We start from the raw sequence: 24,086 nt of genomic DNA, 5'->3' as shown, positions 1-24,086 counted from the left end.
TTTTTCCTCTGCCTTGAAATGGTTGAAAAGCGTTTCATATATGACAGACTCTGCATTAAAGGGTTAAATGCTGCATCCCATTATCTCTTTTCTAAGCGAAGATCTACGATTTTGAAATAAACTCGTGTTTTGCCTATAGTGCGTCGCCTGTGGGCTTTCTTTCATATATGAATGTATGTGCCATTTCTACCGTTATATATTTTTTGTCTACTCGGTTTTTCCCTGGGGAATTCATGCTTTATTTAAATTTAAAAAATTAAATTACTACACCATTTTAATTAATTGGTGTGTAGTCCAGTTTTGTTTTGTAGAAGTTTCGTTAGTATACACTTCAGTTTTTACACATTGAATATATCTGCATATTTATGTAGGAATGGCCTTCACGTTTCTTCATCTTCTTTAACAAAACGCGGTTATTTAGTTTAATAATTTAATATATCATACAGTTTATTACACAAAGTACACATGTTACAATTAAACAACTTAACACTAGCAGAACACTGTTCTGCGCTTAATGGCGGCTGATAATGCAATGTCCAGTGTGTTCTGTTCGTATCGTTCTCTTCCCTATAGACTTTCGTTAAATAGTTCGATAAGTTAGATTCCTCTATTCGTTATGTAGGGCTGCATTTCTATGTTACTAACTCTTAATGGCCAATTAGTCCTAGCATCGTAAATACTGTCCGTAAACTAATCCCACATTCGGCCATCTTGCGTTTCATTCGGCCTCGAATGAAAAAAACTACTCTCATTTTAATTTTGCATATTTTGTGAACTTTTCTATTTCAGCCCTTCGCACTCTTCTTCATCATTTGCTTAATGATGTTTCTGATCCTTCATCTAGCTTTCAACAAAACCTTCTAATTTCTCTTTAAAATCAATAATCTAAAAACTTCTTGATCTTCAACCGAGCATAGCTTCATCCTTGTAGCGAATTACCAATCTCTTTATTCTCTTCACTTGTATTAGGTCTCAAACGATCATCAAAATTAATCACTAATGTAGATTCCGCGCTCAAGGGAATCAGCTTTTCTTTAGTGCCTCCTCTATGCCTACCACCAGACAAAAAACTTCAACCATGACTCCCTAGTAGCAACAGAATGCACGCTCACACTCTCGTTGTCCACTTTTACCATAGTCAGCAACATCTCACCGTGCCTGCGCAGCCTACCAGTTACACCGGACGCACGCTCTCGTCCTCGATGTACACTACCGCTAACGCCTTCCACACATCGATGTGCTCACACGACCCTCTGGTCGCCTCACCACTCTCTATAGAGTTCTCACGCCATCTGCGTCTGACATTGAATCTACAGATTCCTCAACGTGCTTCACTGCACCAACTTACGAGATTATTTCCCCGGCCCTCCAGCCGCAACTCACTACTGCACCTCTACTTTCCGCTGCTACACTGACTGCACAACCTTAACCTGACTATGATAATCGACCTAATATGTTTCGAAACTTTGTTGGGAATTACCAAGCCATTACCGTTCAAATCTTTGCATATTTCGAACAATGATGCTTTTTGACCTCACCTCTCATAAACACAAGCGATCCAAATTTTTGCGCGCCTATCATAACGTCTTAACATTTTTTAACTATCTTTTACTTAAAAAAAATACTCTTTGAATAAAATAATTCTCAACTCACAGTCAACTAACTTGGCGAAATTATGTTTAATGACATTAGTTACACCTTCCTTAATTTAACACTAAACATTTAAATTGACTAAAGGCACCCTATACCCGACACTCAAAATCACTGCAACTTACATTCTTCTAACCGGTCACGGTATAACAAAAATTCTCACCGTCCAGTTTGTAAAATTCAGTTCCAATTACACTCTTACTTAAAATAATTTACATAACAAGCTCGAATGACATCAATAATTCACAATTTCACCGCTGATAATTAAACATTCTATATTTTGCTTTTGAAATTACTCAAACAATTCACCTGTGCATAAAACAAAAGTTAAGGCAAATGCATAAAAATTGTGAAAGCTAACACTCTAATGGAATTTCATTTTTACTTATTCTGCAATCAGCGTGTCACTCTAATGTTGCTTGCTGCCTTCCACGCCGCCGTCCTTTGGCTTTTTATAGTCTTCCTTCTTTTTATAAAGTGTACTGTACTAGGCTTTATATTTGTCAAGCCCAGTGGTGACGTTAGACGTACCGTTTCGCTGCTTTGAGGTACCACTTCGCTGTTCTGAACTAGCGCGTCGCTGCTCTAAATTAGCGCCGATGCTTAAAACTCGCGCTTCGCTGCCCTGACTTCGCTGCTGTGAACTTCCGCAATTTCGGTTGATGCCGACAGCGTCGTCACTTAGCGGTTTACTGTACCGCAAAGCACAAATTCTTGCCCACCTCGGCAAAGCGGTAAAAGACACCGTCTTTATGGCCACACTATACACTTTACTTACGTGCGTATGTACCACAGTCGTAGCTTGCTGAAAATTTGGAGATTTTCCACGCTGGCAAATCTGCTACTTTACCCTGCTGAAATTGTGGCTGCTTTTAAATTTTGTGTGCGCGCGCTGCTTTTCGCAGAAATGTTTGCTAAGTGCGCTGCTTCTCTCCGTTGAAAACTGCTATTGGACGTGTGCTTGCTTTTTCACGCCAACTTTAGCGCACCGTAATGTCAGCGCTGCTCTGCCTCTGCCGAACCCGACTTTGCTGTCGCCGCCTAGCTGTTTCGCACACGCTTTTTGACAAAATTTTAATTTACACGCAATTCCTAGAGTAAATTCGTATCTCACTCTGACACCAATTGTAGGAATGGCCTTCACGTTTTTTCATCTTCTTGAACAAAACGTGGTTATTTAGTTTAATATTTTAATATATCATACAGTTTATTACACAAAGTGCACATGTTACAACCCTGCAAAAAATGGGACTAATCCGGGATGACTCCGGGAGCAATCGCAAGGGAGCATGCGACTAATACCACTTTTGATCTCTTTATATCGAATGAACTGATCGCTTTTGTTCGCGCATGTCCTATGAAGAGACTAATTGTTCACCTTTATACCCGAAAGGGTATAAAAAGCGACTAGTCACTTTTAAAAAATAAAAATAAAAATTTGCGCCAGCTGAGATTCGAGCCAGGTTCCTCAGTTTTGTTAGGCGAATACTCTCTCTCTGTACCAACGCCGCACATGAAATTTTATTGACTAAGTGCGTACATATCATTAAATCGTTAATAGTACCCGTTAGAGATGAGTTGGGGACTAATAGATCTCCAATTATACCCATAAGGGATGAGTCGAGACCAATTGATCTCCATTTGTACCCGTATGAGACTAGTTGCGACTCATTAATGCCCAATTGTACCCGATTGAGAGTAATCTCGGAATACTCTCTTTAGAGATTAGTCGCACAATTTTTTGCAGGGAATTAAACAACGTAACACTAGCAGAACACTGTTCTGCGCTTAATGTCGGCTGACAATGCAATGTCCAGTCTGTTCTGTTCGCATCGTTCTCTTCCCTATAACCTTTCGTTAAATAGTTCGATAAGTTAGATTCCTCTATTCGTTATGTAGGGCTGCATTTCTATGTTACTAACTTTTAATGGCCAATTAGTCCTAGCATCGTAAATACTGTCCGTAAACTAATCCCACATTTATATATTTACGCGTATCTATTCACATTTATTTATGTACAAGTCTACAAAATCTTATTACTTATAAAGCGATTTTTAATCTTCGTTGCTTAACACACATTTTTTCAATTACTTCTTGTGTTGTAATCGGCACATCATTATGTACCGCTAACATCGTTAAACCATTCAGCCGCTCCTTAATTTTATAAAAAGAAGGGACAAATGAGATAGCATATTCAACAATAGAGTAGTCCACTTGCAAAGTGCGCTATGTAAATTTTTTTTAGATTTTTAGTTTTTGGTGGGTTTCAGCGAGGGGCAATTGACACTTCCTAGGACATCGCCATGTTAAATTCGCCAGTTGCTTGCATGCAAAAGAGATTTATCGCGAACCAGTACTGGGTCTAAATATACTAGAAGCGCCCCAGTTCAGAACTAGAGATTTTCCCCACAGGGGGTGACAACACACACATACATACATAGTACAAATCGCGTGCTGTGGTGTTGAAGGATATTCAACATTTGAAAGCAAATTTATATGCCTGGGTGTAGCTGAGTGCGCAAAGATGATTGCCACAAGTACATGAACTCGTATTTTAAATAAAATAGAAGGATTAAACAGGTTTTTTTCTGCAAAGCGTAAGTCTTAATTTTTTCGGAAACTTTTGCTATATTGTAATTTATATAACCGTTACAAATTATTATACAACATCTTCTGTTAAGCTTTTGTAATATGCTTCCTTCTCCTGAAAATTGTTTAATATTCGTAACAGCCAAGGAAGTTTTGGTAACGATTTTGATATTCCTAAGAAAAATATTTCTTGTTTATTTTAATAGTTGAAATAGGAAATACATACCAAACTATCGCTGTTGTAATAACGCGATATAAGTAAATGAATTCCTGTTCAAAAACATTTCGTACGTGCCATGCATCATAATTTCCAAATATTTTTGGGTGCTGAATTCTCCCGTCTGTTTTTTGACCACACACATGAAGTATGAACATGCGAATTATTCAGACAAATGCAGACATATATAAAAAATGTACATACATACGCATGTACAAATGTCAGATGTATCAGCGCGTTTTACCTAAACTGAATCGAATCATATTGGCGTTGCATCTTTAATTTTCGCACTTAACGCCAATCTATGAAATGTTCTATTTGGCGTTTTTGAAGTTCCTTTATTGCCAATATCAGTAGTTCCAAACTTCGTTATTCATACTTGGCAATGTTACTTTCAGTCATAACGCCATATACACACATATCTGCCATTTTTCCTTTGTCATTACAGTTTCCGTTGGCGGCAATACTAGCGTCTGTATCCGCCCCAATTTTACCAACTCCATGCATCCAAATCAAATCTTGGGAATAAAAATACGCATGCATCGACGCGTACATGTGTGAACGTAATAAATACCAAAATTTATTAAATAATATGGTACATTAGTATGTATGTACATATGCATCAAAGTGGTCCAAAAATGTTTGTGAAAAAATAAGGTCGGATTTTTAATGCCGCTCAAAATTGTCCATGTATTTTATATGGGGAAAAACTACTTTTCGTAGAAACAGTGTAGAATTCTTCAAAATCAATGCTTTTCGATGGGAAAACTTTGCTTATCTTCAAGAGATTCCCACTACTAATACCCAATGGTTTCTTTAACCATTTTTTTCATGGTACATAACTATATTTTATAGGTCCTCCAAGACCCCCAGAAAATGCAATGGGGGACCAATAAAAAATCGTTAATATTAAAAAATTGGGAAATAAACAATTGGATATTATTATTGGGGGTCTCCTGAAGAGAACCACAGTTCCAATCGAAAAATATTGATTTTCAAGAATTTTATACAACTTCTACGAAAATTTGTTTTCTCCCCATTATAAAATACATGGAAAACTTTGATTTCAAAATAAAAAATAGGGATATATTTTTTTCGGTTCAGAACCATCCTAGGGGGTGGCGGCATTAAAAGTCCGAATTTGTTGTTTTTGGACGACTCTAATATGCATGAATGTCCTATATTTATTTTCGGAAATAAGTATGTGTATACTTATCTACTTACATATATTTACGTTTCTTAAGGCTATTCCTAAAATAATAATGTGCTTACATATACGTATGTGTATAAGTACATACAGTGTTGGACAAAATTTATTCGAGTGACGAATGACAAATAAATAAATTGTTGTATTCGTTATTCGTTAATAATAAATAATTTAGTTTATTAAAAAAAATAAAATGATGGAGAAAATATTTGATTCGTTATTGGAATAATTAATGAAAATAAAATAATTAATATTATTGATAAAACAGAAAACATAATTCAATTGACTAACAATCAGTGACATTAGAATTAAAAGAAAATCCTTTCTGAGTGTTTTTTAAATGGGCTTTTAAAAATTATTTCAAATAACGAATAAAATCATGAATAATTTATTCATAAGTTACTTATTCACGAATAATTCGCTCATGTATGCATTCTTTGCAAATAATAATATTATGGATAACATTTTATTCGAATAATTATCATAATAACAACTTATTCGATTAATGCCCAACTTTGTATATATACATTAATCTAGGATTATTTTTTGATCTCATCTCGATGTTTTATAAACACTCAAAAAAAACATTCCTTGAAACAGTATATTATTCTAAATAAATATTACCTTGAAATTCTCCAAAGACATGGCTTCCTTAATGTGAGTAAACGATTTGACTCAGTTTAAGAAAACACAATTCCTTAGTTTTCAGTACTATTTTCTTTCTTCTTAGGAAAAATTAACTTGTCGTGAAAGGAATAAGTTGTCATTTTGCTCGGGGCGCTCAAACAGTCGCATTGGCCGACAGAGTAAAACTCTGAAGTGCTAGTCGAGAGGTGGAAAGTTCGAATCCCAGAACAGGAATTTTTTAATTTTTTTATTGTAATTTCTTAAATAGTATTTTAAAAAATTAATCTCATCTACTTTTTATGGTATTCGAGTATTTAAGTTTTTGGACAACATTTTTTCTATGTGACGAAAAATTTCACATACCACAACATTTTCATGCAGTTTGATGAATTTGATTACTTGTTAAAATATTTCTTATGTGACAAATTGTATGGTACATACGACAAAATCACACCAATCTTTTACAATGGATAGTCGTATGTGCTACGGCAACTCTTATTGACAAATTGTTTAATATTTTGTTGATTTTTATTCATTAATTTATATCTCAGGTGCAATCTAGCTACCTCCAACCGGACTCGAACCTGCGATCTCAGAACTGGAACCAGTACACTGAGGGAAATAACGCATAGTAAAAATGAATACTTTATATTTGATTATCGTTTAAAAATGTTCGTATTTAAAAATAATATTTTCAAAAATTTATTACGTCGTATTTGACTGTGCGCATCTGAGGGTATATATGTACGCAGCCAGCAAAAAATCCGAAAACCGATCCGAAAAAGGACAAAAAAGTGGATGAAGTGCGGATTTTTGTCCGTTTACTGATTCCATTTCCGGATATTATGGGGCACTATTTTTAGCATGATTCTGAATTTAAAAAAAACTTCTAAAATTGAGTAAATTTTTCGTAATATTAAGGAAAAAAGAGTAACTCTAAAATTAGGAAACTGGTTTCTTGTTTTAAGGAAATGCTTTTTACTGAGTGAAGAAAAACTTTTTATAAGCCGCTTACAGTTTTTACGAAAGAATGCATAAAATATACTGACGGGTTTTGGGGATTTCTCGATAACCTTTTAATATGTACATGCAAATGGTTTCGAAAAGGAACTGAAGATTTATTTTGAGTTTAATAAGAAATAAGGACATCCCTAGCTTTCATTACACAGTTTTCTCTCTACATACAAAAAGCCTCATACATGCACATGTATGTATAAGCTATGCATACGAATGTGTATAACAACTTATTATCATAATCCGTTAAGGTTTCCATCGTTGCATTAATTAACTTTAATTAAAGACGTCTTCCAACATTTCCCTGAAACGTGCTTAGGACATCGGCGTGAAATTGTCGAAATGCTGCAATCCTGCTCGGTTTACCCCCAAATTCAAACATGAAGTAATTAATTTACCGGAACTTGTCAATATTTTACTGCAAAGTATCCATTATTAGTGATACCAAAATCGTACCCATTAATGCCAACATTACTGCACCACGATGTAACTGCTAGATGAATTTATTACTAAAAACAAGTAAAAAAGTCTTAGTTTTAGCGAAGCCAAACATTAAATACCCGGCGAAAGTATTGAATATAGTTTTTTCAAACATCTTCGATAGGACGTTTAGTTAGACATACTGAGATAAACTTATATAGTTATATGTGGGCGGTGTCACGCCCATTTTCCAAATTCCATAATAATGCTATTTGCAATTTTGAGTAAATTTCGAAAAAAATATCGGAGCTTCAAGCATTTCTGAAATTTACCGTTATATGCAAAGTGGCCATGATTTTGGTTCAATTTCAAAAATGTTCAACGTTTTGCTTATCTGTGGAAAGTTTAATAATTATACCGAGTTTGGTACTAATTGATCAAACGGTTACCTAGATACACATATGTATTTGGTCATAAGTTGGCCTTTATTGCTGACATCAATTTTGCATAAATTTACTTTAATATTTACTAATTTATCGAAGATTTCGTATTTCTCTAAATTACCGTCATATACATAGGATGTAGGCGTGGTTATTGTCCGATTTTAAAAATTGTCAGCCGTTTACTTTGTTTTACCAAGACCAACAACTGTGCCGTGCTTGGGAGAAATTAGTGAAGCGGTTACCAAGATAAACACATGTAGTCATAAGTGGGCGTGGCTACGCCCATTTGCCAAAATTATACAACATTCTTATTTTTCGTCTAAAAATCATTGTAAATATCAATTTTGAGTGAATGAGCTTCAGTAGTTACCAAAATATCGCAGTTTTCGCACTTCTGAAAACTACCGTTATATGGGAGGTAAGCGTGGTTATTGTACGATTTTGGCCATTTTCAATAACATCCGCCCTACGATAGAAAGAAGTACACGTTCCAAGTTTCGTTAAAATATCTACATTTTTACTCGAGTTATTATGTGCTCAGACGGAAGGACGGACGGACAGACAATCACCGCTCAATCTATTTCTTTTTTTATTCTGAGCATTTATGTATAGATGCATTTGTGTTATATATCTCGATTCGTTTTGACTGTTACAAACAACCGTTATGTGAACAAATTTATAATACCCTTATGCACAAGTGCGCTCGGGTATAAAAAATTGCATTGCGTATGTTTATATGTGAAATAATGTTTGTTGGAAACCGTTGAGTACGGCTGGGCCGCTTAGGTGCTTACAGCACCAATCAAGAAGAAGAAGGGGTCATAAGTGAGCGGTGCCATACCCATTTCCTAAGAATCCATAATAATGTTAAATATTTCATGTTGAGGGATTGTTGTAAGTTTTAACTTGGAGTAAATTATTGTCCTTAGTTATTTCACTATTGGAGTTTTCGTATTTTTGAAATTTACCGCACTGAGCCAAAAGCACAATGGCTTTTTCAACTAAGTTACTGTTTGTTTTTTCTCATGGTTCATAAACCGATTGTAAGAAATGTGATTCAAGTTGAACATTTGAAAAGAAATTCTTATGTATGGCTGTAGTTGAACGTGCAGAGGTGCTTGCTGTTATTCTATGGCTTCCACGAGGTTCGTGGGAAGGAATGCCGCCAGTGCTAAGCATGTTGTTTCAGTTTTTGGTTTTCCTTAATTACGAAAAGCACCTGTGAAGTGCAGAACCAAATCGAACAACGGCGAAAATTCATTCAAGTTGAACATTTGAAGACACTTTTATAGAGCGACTGTAGCTGAGTGAACAGAGATGCTTGCTGTTATTTGCTAACTTTCGGAAGATGTGGGCTCAAATGTAGGCAGAGGCAACGTGGTAAAGCGATAATAGAAATTTTTGTTTTGTATCTCCGAATTATGAAAAGGCATCTGTGAAGTGCAGAACATAAGCGTATTTAAACGAAAAAATCGACATCCAAAAGTTTGGTTAAAGCAAACAAAAGTGTGGTTAACATTACCAAATCATTGTTGAAAATATCAACCAAAACATTGTTAATATTAACCAAAAAATCCCACTGATTCCTTTTCAAGTTTGAATTTGGTAATATTAACCAATTATTGGTTGATTTTTTTCTCAGTACGTTATTTGAGAAGTGGGCATAATTTTTTCCGATTTCACAAAATTGTAATATATTCCGTTTTTACCAAGGGAGAAACTGTTTGGTTAGGGTTGCCAACCGTACTATAATATATAGTATTGTACTGTTTTTCCGGTCGTGGTGCTATATACTGTTGAAAAAAATATAGTACGCAAAAATACTATACACCTATAAATATAAATATCTTTCAGTAATTTGAAAAAATGTGTATTAAATTGGGTGTCCTTTATACTGAAATAACAATATTAAATTAAATATTCTTTAAAGAAAAAGGTCATTGTTAGTTTATAATCAAAAAAGGTAACATAACTGAGAAAGAATTAACAAATTTACTTAAAATTATTTCTACTCTCTATTCCAACAATTTCGGAATTCACAGGAAGAAATTATCCAACTCTTAAAAATCGTTTTTACTTTTTCTTTTAAATAAAATACTATATATATTTGAAGTGTACTATATTTTTCAATTTTTTTTTAAAAAGTACTATAAATATCTTAGAAACTTTTGGCAACCCTATGTTTGGTACCGAAATGCACATACATGTATAGTCATAAGCGGGCGGTGCATGTTATTTTCCCCCAAATTTGTGATGATCTTATTTATTTCTAAAAGTACGTTTATATATCAATATCATCTCAATCGAAGCTCGTTTGTTAATCACCTCGTTTACACAGGCAAATCTCAGAATACACTGGACCACAAATTTTAGTTTGGTTTTTGTTCTCAAGACACCATTATCCAATCTCTATGTAGAATTGCTCGAGCTAATTTTTTTTCTATGGATACGTTTTCGAAATATTTGCAATTTACCGTTATTCAGGTTAAAACAGAAAATGGTTCCACTTAATCACGGATATCTTGCGAACCAATTTAACAATCTTAAAATGAGATACGTCAAAGCAAAGCTAATAGAATTCTCCACAAACCATATATGCATCACTTTCCGGTAGGACTGAAAGTTTCTGACAACCTAATTAATCATTCCACTTTTTTTATTTTTTAATGAAAAAAAATCTAACTTTAACAGAAGAAAAATTTTAAAAATTAAAGTTTCTGTACCAAATTTTGTTCTAAAGCCTGTTCTGTTAAAAAAAATCAAGATACTAATTAAGAAACGTGATGGATAAATAAAGAAGTAATGAGTGGTCAAATGAAAATGCGCAAACATTTTATGTATGAAATATGACCAGAAAAGCGAGTTGCTCAGGTGTATGTGGCGTATGAGTAACTAACTATCTTTTAGATTTAGTTTCGTAAGTAAAGTGAATTGTACCGTTTCTTCGAGTCGGCGGCAGGTAGACGGAGTACAGGTGTATACAATTATAGCTTTTACTGTTACTACTTAAGTATGATTTGTCTTATAATAATAGAATGTAGGAGGCCTTCAGTATAGTCAAGGGTACTTAACAGCAAAATGATGGCTTGCAGGACTAAATACCTAGTTCGTAAGTATGGCCTTGACACAGTGGAAAATATTCAGGCTGTTTCACTTCTAGAATAATACGGGTTTGGTAGATAATACAAAGATCAAAAGTGTTCATTTTAGAATTTTGAAATCATATAATCGGAATATCCTTACGCTATTTTCAGTTTTTATAAAAATTTGTTTCTGCTATTCAAGTCAATAACCTGGGTTAATTAATTATAACAGAATTTCACTCGAAACATTTGTTTTCATTTTCTCCTTAAACAGAAATTACGAATTATTATGAAGGATTAATAATAATAATAATCCCAACGGTTTTTACCCTCCATTCCCGCCCATCCGCATGAGGAGCGCAGTCCGCATTACTTACGAAACCAATATTTCAATTTTTGCGCCAAGTCACGATAAGCAGGAGTTTGTCGAGCTCTAAAACTCTTCAGCTACAGAACTAAATTCATCAGCTGATTTTATGTCTTTATGTTAATAATTCATTTGTTGAGAGAGGATAGTATCGCTTTCTTAATGCTGAAAAGCGAATAAGATATATCAAATGTGCTGGAAAGAGAGGTAACATCCTGGCATAAGCAACGGAGTGGCTGGTATAATTCAAAATTAGTTTTACAAGTTTTCAAAAATAGGGAATAAAAGTGTCTTGATACACGGGAGGGAACATTAAGGTTAACTTCACCCAGAAGAAGCGGACTTTGAATTGAGCCTGTCAGCAATTTAACCATAAAAATTGTACCAAGTATTTCCCTGCGACTGACAAGTGCAGGAAGATTAATAAGTTTTAATCGCCTCGTATAAGGCGGAAGGATATAATGAGAATCCCAACGGAAATTTCTTAAAGCAAAAAGTAGGATTAAATTAAATTAAATTAAAAAAAATAACTAAAAATATCCAATAGTAGTGCCAATGTGCTTGTTTGTTTTTTTTTGTGGTGGATGGAATTAAGACCGCGTGAACTAAGGTCGCCTTCTTATTTCTTCGGTGGCATAATTTAATACTTTTAATCGTAGCCTAATTTCACTTGTCAAAATGATTTACGCCCGCGCGGTTTACCGTTTTCTCATCGCGGATTAATATTAATTTTCAAAATGAATTATGCCTTCTCTAAAATGCTATGGATGGCGTAGCGTGTTGGACTGATGAGGGTTATTTTTGATGTTCTGTGTATTGCGGAACGATTTGGAGACAAACCGGTTTCGGCATTGTGCATTCTTGAGAGTGATTGTTCATAATCTTTCCTAAGCGCGTCCGAAGGCCGCCAAAGCGGAAATGTGTTATGCTCTAAAATAATGTGGGTGGCGCAACTCGATTTAACATTTTCTCTGTCTAAATTCCAATTTCACCCCATTTTCAAATGGATCCCCAATGGTCTGTAGAGAGGTCAGAGAGGAGAGCGGTAACTTTTCTTAAAGCTTGGACTATGCTCTTTGTAATGGGTGGGGTTTTAGGTGCTACACTGCCTCCCGTTCTACCCCATCCCAAACCATTTTAGAAATAAGCGAACAATTCCCAATTCATTTTGATTGCGGCCTTATTTTACTTGCCAAACTGAATTAAAACTGCGCGGCCTAATTCCATTTTTTGATCGTGGTCTTATTACACGCAGCCATAATTCATGGAGTCGTTTTTTGTTTCTTGTTTGTGATTTGAAATGACTTAAACAGCGCATTTGCAAAATCAATGTGAAGTGTAAATTTATGTTGGGTCTATTCCGTTTAGCGGGACCCTGCGAATATCTTAAATTTATTGCAGGAGGACAGTTCTTGTCAAATGTCATAAGGTCAGTCGCAGCGAATATAAAACTTGATTTGCGGTACTTAGTGGAAAAAGCCTCAACCAAATAAAAATATATAATGGGCACGTTCAGAAGGCGCAACAGCTCAGTAAGTGTTGCGATTGCATCTTCTGAACGGTTTTTTGTGTACTTCTGATCAACTCAACAATTGAGCTTTGTTTTTGTCTGTGCACACTTATTTTGCTCTGTTTGTCATTTCTGCTATTTCATCCTTGTCACAGCTGTTTGCTTTGTGTTTATTAAGTGTCAAAATATAGTGCATTAAAACTGTTCGCTACATAGAATTTAAGCTAATATTTACCAACTGATTGTTTTCTTTTGCTACATCTCTTTCAAAACTTTTTGCCTTTTTGCTTCTAATATTTTATATAAACCTACAAACATATCCATAGATATCATTTCAAATATGTCGTGTACTTACGCTAATTGTCACGTTAGGAGCGACTCCTATGTGTCATGCTGGCTCTGCGATGGGATGAACCGTACGAAATGTGCTGGTTTGAGCGGTAGGGTGTTAGACGCTATTAATGAGGGAAAGGGTCGTCGTTGATCTTGTCAAAAATGCAGATCAACCGAAGGCGATTTATTTAAATTCTGAAATCGGTAAGGATCTGTCACAAATGTTAAAGTCCTTCACATGCCTCGACAACCCTGCAAACTCCGAGGAGAGTCGAGAAAATAGACGTAGGCGTGTTAGTAGCCTACCTAAAAAGACAGTCACTGACTCTACTCAGAAAAATCTTCCATATCAGTCCTTCGATCTTAAGGCTTGAAATGGCATGTACTATGATTGTATGCTTAGATTCATAATAAGTTTATTCATCAGTGCTGAGTACGAACCACTTTTTAAACGTTTTTCAAAATAATTTACATAAAATAGTAGTTTCCATAGTTTCCAGATTTTTTACTTCCTAACTTCAAAATCTTTTTTAAATTCATATGAAAATGCATATTCAAACATAAGTTTCATATTCCCAAAGGACTTTGATAAAGAAATTTTGTAAAACTTCAACTTTTTAAATTAGTTTTCTTCCTTCTGTAAAATATTTTAACCCTTAACTACTGTGCTTAAAAAAGTCGCATAACTACTGATGTTGGTCTGTGAGACCACACAAATTTTATTGTTAAGTAATAAATATATATGTAGATCGTTTCACCAAAAACTGTTTTTAGTGAAATAATTACCTACCCTTTTCACTTTACAAAAATATAAAAGCTTCGAAAATTTTTTTATTTCTCCCAAATTTAATTTAAATTTTATCATCAATACCTTCCTGTTAAAACAAAAAAAATTGCAAAAATGTATTCACTTAAAACTAAAAATACTGCTTTAAAATAAAAATTCTTCAATTTAACAAGAGAAAAAAATTTAGCAGCTTTCACAATGACTGGAAACTAGGGAATGTTTTTAGTAAGGAAATTTTATTGGCTTTTTCTAAGCATATCGTGTAAACTCAGAGAAGATAAAATTGTTAAAAATTTACAATATTTTTTTTTTTAAGTTACAGCAGTTATTACAAATATTAGTACTGCTCGAAATTCCTGCCAAATCCCTGAGAGATATGGTTTGATTGGTAGGATATATTAAAAAACAATCGAAAAATAGTTAAGTCAATACTGTTGTTGGTCACACAGACCACGCGCAAGTAATTAAAATGCGATTACTACCGAACACATTTGCTCGATACCGGAATTAACTCATTGCTGACTCGGTAAAGGCTATTCGTAGTATGAAAGTTATGGGCGCGTAAACGAAAACTTTATGTTAATCTAAAGATTTTGTCGAGGTCTGAGAGACCAACAACAGTACTTAACGGTTAAGATGTTAAGCTTAAAACCAATGTACCGTCGGGAAATCTAGCGGCGCTTTTACTCTAACAATGGTATGTATACTCCGACTAACTTTTCTCTTCAACTCCTCCTTTTGTTTTGATGAAATCACACCCAGGAGACTAATTTTCGCACTGCGCGGCCAGCGCATTTGCTTTCCATCGGGCTACCAATGAACATGTAAGCCAATTTGTTTGTCAACTGTTTCCCTTTAACTTTATTTTCCTTTATCTAATTCAGAAAACGTCGGCATAGACTTTATACAATTTTCGCTCTTTCAAATTCAAAGTGATACAATGTTTGTAACTGCCCAATTATATTTAGACATTTTTACAAATACTTTGTACTTCTCCTATCAACCCACATGCACACACATACAACGCATCATCAAACCTTCTCAGCTGTTTGTAAAATTTAAAGCTCTTTTCTATGCAAGCAACGAAATTTATGGAACCCCTGCCGTCCCTAAATTGAAGCGATAAGCGTTGCTTTTTCTAGCGCCAACGAGTGTCAGGGTGCGCTATACCTAAATAAACGCGGCGTAATTTTTGACGTTTCCTCATTTCCTCTCGTTTTGATTATCGTTTAGTTCTTTAAGTTTTTCACCTCTTTCTTGTTTCTTGTATTCTGCACCCAGTTTCAACACGTAACGCGGTGTCAAGACTGAAAATTCCATCTGCTATAGACAGTTTCTTAGCGCTTGACGCGCCAATTGAATGACGGAAGTAACTTTACATTTTCCCAATATATCTCAAATTTGATTCACTTCGCAAAAAAGTTTACCTTTATTCTGTTGTCGCTTCTATCACCTTTACAAGTATCATCCCTTATTGCTAGAGGGTGGAAATTAAATATACGTTCAAAACAAAATTCGGATTGTGGATGCATTTCCTGTGCTGGTCTTCACTTGTAAATGTACATATACACAAATACAACTCAGGCAATGCAAGCAAAACAACTTCCCAATTTGCCACAGAACGGAAACGAGTTCGAATCGAAGTCGTCTGGGTGAACTCGAAACGTCGGCGAAAAGAATTGGTTTTTTTTTTTCAATACAAAACGCAACGTCGTTCCGACCACATATTTTCTCATCGCATCGAATTCAACTCGACGTCGGTCTGGTGAAATCATATGGGGGAACTCGAGGCGACGTCAAATCGAATTAATATTTTCCATAGAAAATTTGTACTCAGTTATACTAAAATTGAATGCCATAAAACTTTTCCATATATTTTCCTTTAATTAAGAATGAAAAGTTTGAAATTTTTAGGAAGCTTGCACACAATTTTAAACTGGATTTATGTGATTGGTTAAAGAATAATCTAAGTCTTTCTAAAAATAGCCAAAATTTAATAAGAAAAAATTATTTGTTAAAACTTGTCAAAATGTGGTGAATTTTTAATTTTGTTTAAGGAAGTGTAGTACTAACGTAATGTATTAAAATTTGAATTTACATTTTATAAATGTTTTCGAATATTACCCTTAATTTTCTAATTATTTAATAAGTACATTAAAACAAATAACAAATTAATTTTTAGTTTTGTAGTACCGCATACTTTTTAGCATAGTTTTGCAGTTCGCTGGTGCATCGTTTTTGCGGCCCGCTGGCGAGTCGTTTTTGCAGCCCGTCGGCGAACTATGCTTTTCATCCGATGGCGAACCGTAGGCGAACAAGTTGTTCACTAGAATGAGTCAAAAACGACCTCGATATGAAGTCGTTTGGCAATTTGGGTTCTGATTCATTCATGTCTTCGTGACTGTTTGTCGGAATGAGTGTGCCTATGCAAAAATGTGTACTCGCCCTGCGGTACCGGGGAGTGACTACAGGACTGATGAATCGGTAGCTACCTGATAAACGCCGTCAATTACCGACCGACTACTTGCAGTGTATTTCATCGATTACTTTTAAAAGGCAATATCTTAGGCGGTAGTCACCATCGGCTCTCTCTGCACTACCGAGAGTTACTAAAGTAGTCACTTGCGCGATTTATGAGCGCTCTCTGTCGTAGTTTTTCGCTATTCTGTCATTGTGTATTAATTTCCATTGGAAAGAACGCTTTTTTGCTTGACATTCATTTAGTTTACCCCACAGATGAATTATTTACTAATAGGCAATTAATAAAAATTATAGTTCGCTATAAAGATGCATGCCTATACATAGTGCGTTGGCGTGTAATGTTTTAAGACAAACCAAACTTGCATAGAAAAGCAGAGGCCACCCCGGGAACGATAGCGGTTATTTATTAATCTGTCTATATATATAAAAATGAAATGTTTTTCGAATGACCGCAATGCCTGACCAAACCGCTGAACCGATTTCAATTCTGTAAAAAGCACATTTTTGAACCTTCCGTGTGGAAGGTTTTTTGATTTTAAAAAATTTTAAGTTTTTTGTTGTTGTTGCCGAAAAATGAAGAAATCTGAGACGTCACGATTTCACAATTTCATAGAGTTTTCCGTATATTGAATGTCACTAAACTACTAAACTGCTGGACCGATTTCGTTCATATTTGGAACATATGTCAGCACCTTGAAGGGAAATATTTTGACAAAAAATTTTATCGCTAGGTGGCGCTGGGGTCGGGATATTCCTAAAAACTGAATTTAGGTGCAGATTTGGCTGATAATTAGAACATTTGTTAGCCAATTGAAAAGGAATATTTGGACCAAAACATTACACGATAGGATGCGCTGAGGTCGGGATATTCCTAACGTTCTTATGCGGTGGGAGAATGATGGATATCTACACATACATATATATGCGTCACAAAAAAAAGTTGAAACCGCTTTTTTGAGGGCGCCAATATATCTCTTAAACCAACTACTCTGGGGAATTGAAACTTGGCACGGATGCATAAATTGTAAATACCCTACTTGTGGTGTTGTAAAAATTAAAATTTTGTATTTGATTACCGTTTAAAAATGTTCGTATTTAAATCAAGTGAAAAGTAATAAAAAAATTGATTTTTCCATTATACATGCACTACGTATAATGGAAATATTCAATTCAGTATTAAAATGAAGCATTTTTCACTGCACGGATGGCGTTTTGAACGTCCTGGATGCTTTTTCATATGTAATTAAGAAATTATATGTATACAAAGCATTCACAGCGGTGACAACACATACATACATACAACATACATAGTACGCACACTGCAAGTACCTTGCTGCCTGCAACGCATCATCTCCAGTTATCTGTCGGATAGAGTTCTGCGCTACGACAGCGACTTAGGAGCCGTCGACTACGGAGTCTCAGCTGGTGTACCACAAGGATCCGTGTTAGGGCCCCTTTTGTGGAACATTATGTATGTCGGCATTTTGCGGCTCAAGGTACATGATAGTGCTTCATTCATTAGCTTTTCGGACGATATATCTATCGCTGTAACTGCAAAAACGCTCACGGAAGTGGTAAGCATTGCGGAACATGCGATATCAGCGGCCCAGGAATGGCTAAGCGCGAAGAATCTAAAGCTGGCTGCGCATAAGACGGAAGCCGTACTCATCAGCAGCCGTAAGAAGGTAGAAAAGGTGGTGCTTAAAGTTGGCGACAGTATCATAGAGTCCAAGCCATATGTAAAGTACTTAGGGGTTTTGGTGTATCATCGACTTAGCTTTCGCGACCACTTGGAGTACGCGAGTAAAAAAGCTGCGACTGCGACGATAGCCCTGTCAAGAATAATGGCCAACATCGGCTGATCAAGACAGCAGGCAAGACAGGTGCTAGCTGGGGTGGTGAGGTCTATCCTCCTGTATGGCGCGACAGTTTGGTGCAACGCATTAAAGTACACCTCATATGCACGAAGTTCAAACTCCACGTACCGATTGTGTGCTCTTAGAGTCTGCTTTGCATTCAGAACGGTATCGGAAGACGCGGCACTCATCATAGCTGGCCTGTGCCCACTCGACCTGCTAGCTCAGGAGATATGTTGAGCGAGAACCGCGAAACACAACCAACATCATGTGAGCGCGTACAGATCAACAGCAAAGCAACGCAGCATAGCCCAGTGGCAGACACGATGGGACAGCGCAGCAAAGGGCAGGTGGACCCATCGACTCATCCCTAGAGTCGAAGCATGACTCGAGAGAAAGCACGGGAAGTTGACTATTATCTTACCCAAATTCTCAGTGGCCACGGCTGTTTCAAAGCTACCTTCACCGATTTGTGCATGAAGAGACCCCATATTGCAAGCAGTGCGAACCAGCAGTCCCCGAAGATGCAGAACATGTGCTTTTCGTATGTTCCCGCTTCCGAAAGTTAAACAAGCATGTGGAAGATAGCCTTGGCTGTAGTTTATACCAGACAATCTGGTGCCACTGATGCAGAGGAGCAACCACGCATGGAACGAGGTACAGCATATGGCTGTCACAGCTCCGCAACAGCGAGCAGGCAAGGCGTACACGCGAACGCCAAGAAAGGGTGTGAGCCGGCAAGGAGATGTAGCGGCGAAAAATGCACGTAAACAGACGATAACAGACTTAGAAACGAACTTTCTATGTTAAAGTTCCACACTGACGGGGTTAGGCTTCCGATGCTTCCTCCTCAAAAAAAAAAAAAAAAACACATACATAGTATGACATCCCTGCAGAAAAAATTATCAATTGATAAAAAATATCCCACTTGTAGTTAGCTTTTTTTCGGGATATCTATAAAATATACAACTTGTGGTTAGCTACAAAAAGCTAACTGGAAACTAGTTTACAAGTAATGCAGGCGTAATGAAGGAGATTGTTTTGCCTAAACGCATTTCTATTTAAATATCCTGCACTTCGCAAATACTTTTTCGAATTGAGGACAAATAAAAAGAAGATCGAAATTTCATATTCTCATTTTGAAGTTATGTCTGACGGAGTTCGAACATGGGACCACCTGCAGCAGAATATGGAAACAAATATAAAATGTGATAAAATAAAATTAAACAAATAAAAAAAATTCAAAAAAATATTTTGTTTTTCCTATTGATATTTTATGTCCAAAAGTAGTTAGTTACAAGATAGTTAAATCAAATGCAGAGGTAACTACCATTGACTACATCTAATGCAGAGGTAAACCACCCTTGACTATTTCGCGGCCATCGCCATAGAAATATAGTTAGTTTACAGTTAGATACATTTCCTGCAGGGATAATGCACTAATCGCGCGCTGTGATGTTGATTCAAACTCAACATTTGAAGCCACATTTACATGTATGGCTGTAGCTGAGTGTGCAAAGACGCTTGATACAATTGCTCGCTGCCAAGAGGGTCCGGGTTCAATTACCATCAGAGGGCGGAACATAAAATCAAATTTTGTTTCTTTCTTAATTACGAAAAAGCATCTGTTCACTTCACAATGACATATTTTATAGCGTACATACTCAAATTTAAAACGAGTTGGGTTGGTGCTCTTTCATATGCGTATTTTTTTTTTTATTTAGCACGTTTTTTTTTAATTCTAAAATTTTTTTCTCTGTGTACGGTTCTTCACTCTACCGTAGGTGTAATATAAAAGGCTTTTGCATCAAAGGGTATTACCATCTGTTCATTCATGGACAATAAGGGTGCCTTTGACAATGCACAGCCCAAAATTGTGAATTGGATCGGCAATATGCTTACCCAGAGGACAATCAAAGCGAACTTAGGAACTATCGAATGAACAAATTCAAGTCCTCAATGGAAAAGAATATAAAACCATATGGTACGCTGATGATATAGCAATCGCGATAAAATATGACCACGAAAAGACCATTCGGGACTTGATGCAGGACGCCTTAAACATAACTTACAATTGCTTTAGGAAAGAGGAACTGTCCATAAATCTAAAAAAAAACTACAATCATCCGTTTCACTAGAAAAAGGAAGCTATGCTTTCCTGATCTAAACATAAATGGGACTGTAATTCCCCTAAAGGCAGAGGTCAAATATCTAGGCATAACGCTTGATGTAAAACTCACCTGGGAATCACATCTCAACTCTATTATCAACAAAGTAACGAAATCGTTGTGCAAGATCCAACGACTTGCATTACTGTATGTAATGGTGACTATGAAACCAACACCCATATCAGGTATGGAAGCCCTACTCAGTCTTACACCCCTCCATGTGGCAAAACAAGAGGAATCAGCAGCGCAGGCACTCATGCTACTTAGGACAAATAAACTTATTTTAATTTGTCGGACCAAGCTAAAAAAGGGGCAAACAAAACAACAAGCGGGCAGTATCCTATACTGCTAGCAATTGGAGCAAGTTAGAGGGTCACCATCACTCCAAGAAGTTCCTTTGCTTCAGTGACAAAAGAGCGAAAGAGCTCAATCTACGCTCATGCTAAGTAGGAAAAACCTAAAAACACTGTTTGGAACGCTAACAGGCGAATACGTGTGAATATTCATTGGTCGTGTAAGCAAGTGGACGTGGGGCGCTCACTTTGGTTGTGAATTATACGTGATTTTCAAACTAAATATTTGGAAAAATGAACTGTTTAATATGTAAAGAAAGAATAGAACGCAATAATGCTAACAAAATTGATTGTTCTGACTGTAAAAACTATTTTCACTGCAAATGTGTTAACATAAAGCCTGCCGACATTGAATTTTTTAAAGAGATTTCAATTTTGATTTATTGGGTGCCAACATTACACTAGATAACTATCTGACACTTATAGCGAACAATGGTTTACTTTCTTTCATTAATGACACTACTCGGCCCGATTCAGGGACCTGTAGAGACCACGTGTATGGTCGCTTGAGTAATATGGATTCTACCATGTTTGCAGGTATAAATCTGGATTTCGGAGTCTCTGATCATTGCTTGGTTGGTCTTCAGATTAGTAATTTGAATATTAAGTGAGATAAAATTAGCAATAAGTTATCAGATACCAAGGAAATCGATGTCAGTGTTCTCACTGAAGCACTTCGCCTTGAGAAGTGGGAAAAGGTTTACGATGAAACGGACGTAAGTAAGGCGTATAATTTATTTATAAACATACTCACAGAACACATAAACCAGTCAAGCTTCTCTGTTTCTAAAAACAAAAAACCGATGTAATTCTTAAACCCTGGGTAACTCACAATTTAATTAAAAAAATCAAAGTGAAAAATAAATTACGGAAAAAGTGCAACAGGCATCCGACAAACGCTAAATATCTGAAACGTGTGCATCGTTTAACCAACAGGCTGAATAGAGAAATTCGTTCTAGTCGCGATAGATACTATCAAAATTTAATATTAGCTGCACAAGGTAACCCCAAAAAAGAATGGAGCGTGGTAAACGACATCATTCATCGAAATTCCAAGGATAAAGTTTACTCGATTGTGCTGAACGTTGGCGGCGAGGATATTTCAGATTCCTTAGATGTTGCTAATGAGCTTAACGATTTTTTTGCAAATGTAGGATCAGCTTCCGCACCAAAAAGCAAATTATCTCAGTGTATGTGTACAACAAATGCTGATGGACTAATACACTCTGAATACCAACCTCCTGGAAATAGTTTTTTCTTTGAACCCGTTTCAAGTTCGGAAATACTTAACATAGTTAAATCTTTAAACAAATCTGGTTCAAGTGATAGTGATAACATATCGAATAATACGTTAAAAAATATATCCTTTTACGTTGTAGACATCTTGACGCATTTATTCAATCTCAGTATAGTATCTGGAGTCTTTCCAGATGACTTAAAATGTGCAACTGTGATACCACTCTTCAAAAAAGGAAATAGAAAAGACAAAAACAACTATAGACCTACCTCTTTACTATCCTCAATCTCAAAGGTTTTTGAGAAAACTGTGAAAAGTAGGGTTTTAGCCTATTTAAATAGAATTAATTACTTAAGTCCTATGCAATTCGGGTTTAGATCAGGCCTTTCAACCTTTTGTTCCTTTAATTATAAGAAAATTTATGAAAACAGCTGTGCTAGTCTTTTTGTGGATATAACGAAAGCATTTGACATGGTTGACCATGATATTCTACTGAGCAAGCTTAATTCCGCAGGTTTTCGTGGGACCATTCTCGATTGGTTTAAGTCTTACTTATCAAATATAATTCAAAGAGTAAAAATTCACAATAATCTCAGCACAACTAGATGCATAACCTTAGGTGTTCCCCAGGGATCGGTTCTTGGACCAGTTTTGTTTTTGATATATATCAATTCAATATTTTCGCTGCCTTTTATGGGAAAAGTTACAGCTTTTGCTGGTAACCTTGCGATTGCATATGGATCGAAAAATGCATTTAATCTCTTTGTTGATATCAACCACGATGTTCATTTGTTAAGATCTTGGTTTGCTAGTCATAATCTCGTGGTAAGCAGCAAAACAAAATTATTGTAGTTTAACGTGTGTGGCAAGGAAATACCTAGTAATGAACTTGTTTTTCATGCCCATGCGGCACAAGTTATGCAGCAATAAATGTGTTCAGCAAAAATCTATAGCTACTTTTGACGAGAAAACAATTTGTGACAGTAAATGCTTTGTCGTCGAAATTGTTTCTAACTTCAAGTATTTAGGGGTTATAATTGACCAAAATTTAAGTTGGTCATCACATATCTCCGCCATGAAGCAATATTTGTTATCAACTGTTCGTTCTTTCTATTATCTAAAAAAAAATGTGCTCAAATAGAATACTAAGAACCGTGTATCATGGACTAATGCACTCTAAACTACAATACGGGATAAGTTGTTGGGGTAGTGCATATACTGGTAAGATCCGTCCGATATTAATTTTGCAGAAGTGTCTCATCCGAAGAATGTGTAACGCTGACCGTCTAGCGCATTCTATGCATCTGTTTAAAAAACTGAATATTCTTCCCGTGCGACACATGTACTATTTTAAAGTTTTAAAATTTTTTTTTACGGAGCGGATACATACGAATTCCTATATAATACCCTATAGTTTAAGAAGCAACTCCTTTTCTCATGTTTCAGTTCCTGGCTTTCGCACCACGCTTTTCCGCAGCTTCTACACCAGATTATCATGTAAACTTTTTAACAAACTCCCCAACGAGCTCCAAATTATTAGAAGTCTATTTGTATTTCAAAAAGAAGTAAAGTTGTGGCTTTTTGGTTTCAATCATGAAGATATTGAGATTCTGCTATTCTGACCTATTACATAATTTCATTTGGTTGCTCTTACTAATATCCTAATATTGATTTAAGAATTTAAATTACACATCATTTTTCTTATGTAATATTCAACTTATTTATCACAAATGCGTGTATTATA

At 35.8% G+C, this 24,086-nt stretch overlaps 1 protein-coding gene across 1 annotated transcript in view; it reads left to right on the top strand.

Moving 5' to 3' along the window:
• The window catches only part of LOC118738353 (homeobox protein abdominal-A-like), a 209,776-nt gene extending 190,818 nt beyond the window's left edge, over positions 1–18,958 (top strand). Inside the window, exons 7-8 of the mRNA XM_036469275.1 lie at positions 18,225–18,467; positions 18,749–18,958. Of these exons, the coding sequence (XP_036325168.1) occupies positions 18,225–18,467; positions 18,749–18,958 (453 nt within the window). The remainder of the gene's footprint in view (positions 1–18,224; positions 18,468–18,748) is intronic.
• The last annotated feature ends 5,128 nt before the right edge of the window (positions 18,959–24,086 follow it).

This window comes from Rhagoletis pomonella, unplaced genomic scaffold (genome assembly GCF_013731165.1).
Source record: "Rhagoletis pomonella isolate Grant_MI unplaced genomic scaffold, Rhpom_1.0 Rhpom_scaffold_00004, whole genome shotgun sequence".
NCBI classification, from domain to species: Eukaryota; Metazoa; Arthropoda; class Insecta; order Diptera; family Tephritidae; genus Rhagoletis; species Rhagoletis pomonella.
Note: the sequence above shows the minus strand (reverse complement) of the source record. Positions and strands in the feature narration are given on the sequence as shown.